The 3,583-nt window shown below is 31.7% G+C and overlaps 1 protein-coding gene across 1 annotated transcript in view; it reads right to left on the reverse strand.

The window, feature by feature from the left end:
* The window catches only part of LOC117174531, a 66,113-nt gene that overhangs the window by 13,165 nt on the left and 49,365 nt on the right, over positions 1–3,583 (reverse strand). Inside the window, exon 4 of the mRNA XM_033363734.1 lies at positions 1,468–1,572. Coding sequence (XP_033219625.1) covers positions 1,468–1,572 — 105 coding nt within the window. The remainder of the gene's footprint in view (positions 1–1,467; positions 1,573–3,583) is intronic.

Genomic DNA, 3,583 nt, shown 5'->3' on the forward strand with positions numbered 1-3,583 from the left:
AAAAAAAAATACGTGTCTCTTATTTTTCGATGTATTACAACATATTGCAGTTTCATCAAAATCGGTGAGGGACACCTGGGATAGTTTCCTTGTTAGAGATTTGATTCTTTTGCTAAAAAATTTATCTTTTTGGTTTGAATTTTAAGCAATTTGTTACACATTCACTTTTTTGAAGACAAATTTCTAAATTTTAGTTCAAATTCATCTTTTTTTTTGCACAATAAGTAAAAAAAAATTTTTAATTTATATTTTTAAGTTTGCAATTTAACTTTTTCATTGAAAAATCGTCATTATCGGTTGAAAATTTCACTTTCTTGATATAAAATTAATCATTTTGGTTGAAGATTCATCATTTTTTTAGAATATTAATTTTCTTCATTGAAAATTAATTTTCTTAAATGAAAATATAAATATTCCATTTTTGGTTAAAAAGTTAACTTTTTTATATAAAAATTCATGTCTATTGTTGAAATTCGTCTTTTTTAGTGAAATAATATTGTTTTTGGTTGAAAACTCACCTATATGGTTAAAAGTAATTTTTATTGAAGATTCAACATTTTTATTTAAAGTTCAGTTTTTTGCTTGAAAACTTATCTAAATCCAGAGTGTTTACTAATTTTGTTTTGGTTGAAAATATTAATGCTTCTAACCATTAATTAAACTATTCAATTTTTTGTTTGATTGTTACCTATTTTAGTTGAAAATTCAGATATTTTATTAAAAATTCGTTTTTTTTTTTTTTGTAAAGTAAGTTATGTTTTGGATATTTTTTCTTATTTCTAAACACCACAAAACACGATTTATCGGTGTATTGTCATTTAAAACCGACTTAACTTTCGTGTTCCCTCTATAATCATATATCATTCGTATATATTTTAATGGAAGCATTGAGCAACTCAAACTTTTGCGCCCTTTATGAGGACTTCCGGTTCCGGACTAATCGCGATGCGCAGTGACAAGTCTGTGGGAGCCTGTGTGGGTTTTTGTCTCAACTCTACCCAGAGAATCTCTATGGGATACAAGTTGGCTTGAAACGTTTCAGTTGGAGTGCTGACCTATTGCGAAAGCAAAGAAAATGCTAGAAGCAGATTCCAAGCCCCTCTGTGTCAGGCTTGGCTTCATCCTTGACCTCGATAATAAAGGTAACTAAAATCACATCAAATGAAACCAGAAGCAGGTATAAACCCTGGGAGTGAGTTTATTGGGCCTGTTTATGGTTGCTGTTATTAAATAATAGGTGGTTTTCTTTTATTTTCTTTTTATTTTAGCGATCATTTGTTTTATGGCAGCCATTTATTCATCGAGAATTAAAAAGCGATTGTATACGGACTTCAGAATTCGTTTTTAGTCGGCCTTTATCTTTTATTATTTATAATATATGCGTGGGCAGTTATTTCGATAATGGACCGGACAAGAGTGTCTGGAAAGAGAAATGCCTGGAGAAGGTCGAAGTAATGAGTTACTTACCTCGGTCGCGTCCTTCGCAAGAAAAGCTCGTTTGAGGTAGTCTCTCGTATGCTGGGTAGTCTATACCCGGTTCTCCTGGCACGTTACTTCTAATGTCTGAGGCACCTGAACAAAAATATTTCTAACATGAAAACAAACAATGGGGATCTTGGAAAGGTATCAAATTAGGGATCGTTCATAAACAGAAAATCGCCGATCCTCCAAAGTAGACCAAAATCGAAGTTCAATTGAGTTGCAAAAAATTTGAGCCACGCAGATTTATTATGAGAATCTAGAGGGAAAGCATCATTTAGAGACTGTTTTTTCTCATGCAGAGTAACGTGAAGTGTCATCTACAAACTGTCAGTCGCCTCTCAAAATGATTTTTTCAGGCTCCAAACCATTGTCCCCAATCTTGAGAACTTTTTAAACTGCGCTTGCGTCGCACCAGCATTCCGATTGGTCACTGTCAGCGCGCTGATTTTCATTTATATAAATATTCAGATTTAATATTGATGATAAATAATGATTGAAAAATGCATCCAAAGTGATATGTTAGGCCTACAATAGAATTTTAAAGTAACAGATGAAAAAAATGCGATTTTCAAGGAAAAAACGTTATTAATTCTTTCTTCAGATTTTTTTTTAAATTAGCATTTTTATTGTTTTAAATGTTTACAAAAATATATGATATAACATTTATCAGTGCAGTAATGAATTATACTTAATTCATTTTTGTTAATTTTAGTGATTTTATTTCAAGTCACAATGTCGGAAATAAACAAAAATTTAATTTTAAAAATCTACAGGGACGAGATTAATCATTGGAACTAACAAATATGGTTTACTTCCTCGAAGTCAGAATTCACAACCTCTTTTTCATTAAAATCGAATTTTTTGTATCTGTCACTGCAAAATCTTATTTTAGGATTAGGAAAATTCTGTTTCGGTATTTGTCAATCATTATTTATCATTAATATTGAATCTGAATGTTTATATAATTCAAAATCAGCGCGCTAACAGTGACCAATCGTGCTGTCGGCGCGACGCAAACGCAGTTTAAAAAGTTCCCAAGATTGGGGACACTGCTCCAAACAGTGATCCCAACTTTGGCATGTTGAGCTACTGCGCTTGTCTGGCGCAGCGGCACTCATTGGTCGCTGTTGGCGCGCGATTCAAACCGGGTACAATTAAAAATTTCTGAAATTAAAATAGATAATTATTATAAATGTTACATAAATATCAGAAATTACCTAATTTGTAACGTAAAGTTAAAATAAAATAAAGAAACGTATATTTTAAAAATAATAGCATATTTTCTTCAAATTCAAAAGCTGAATTCATATTTCAATAACCAAGTTTTTGCATTATTCTTTTGTTCCCTTCTTAAATCACAAATGACGGTTTTTCTGATATTTATGTGCAATTTATAAACATTATCTGTTTTAATTTCCATAATTGTTAGTTATACCCAGTTTGACTCGCGCGCCAATAGCGACTAATGAGGGCCGCTGCGGCAGGCAAGCGCAGTAGCGCAACATGCCAAAGTTGGGATCACTGACTCTAAATGATACATTCCCCTAGATGCCCAGATGTGCAACTACGTTTAGAGGAATAAATTTGAGACTGAAAATTCTCTCCAATACTCATTGGGAGACCAATGAAATTTGAGCTGCAACAAATTTAACATCGCGTTTTTCTGTGTATACAGTGAAGAAGAAAGGAAAGATCCAAAAGGTTAGTTTTATGCAGTGAGGACCATGACAATTGAAAATTTATTAAAAACATCGAGACATGCGCAACAAAATTTGTTTTTATCTATGGGGTCATTCGATCGATGATAATCTGAAACCGATTGCGGTCAAATTTTAGAAAAAAAAATTTAATTAGTCTACAATCATGTCTTATAATTCTAGCTTTTACGAATAATAAATTATTTTTATTAAGCCAGAAAAAATCGTTGACAACATTTGGACGTGTGAGAAACGGCGATATTATGTCATTTAAAAAATAAATCAAACACTAAAGTTATTTGTTTAAAATGAAGTAAAGAGCAACAGTGCGATCAGGGATGATTTCAATTTATGATTTACAGTGATATTTTGGAGTTATAGTTATAGGAATAAATTATTTAAAC

This window comes from Belonocnema kinseyi, chromosome 6 (genome assembly GCF_010883055.1).
Source record: "Belonocnema kinseyi isolate 2016_QV_RU_SX_M_011 chromosome 6, B_treatae_v1, whole genome shotgun sequence".
NCBI classification, from domain to species: domain Eukaryota; kingdom Metazoa; phylum Arthropoda; class Insecta; order Hymenoptera; family Cynipidae; genus Belonocnema; species Belonocnema kinseyi.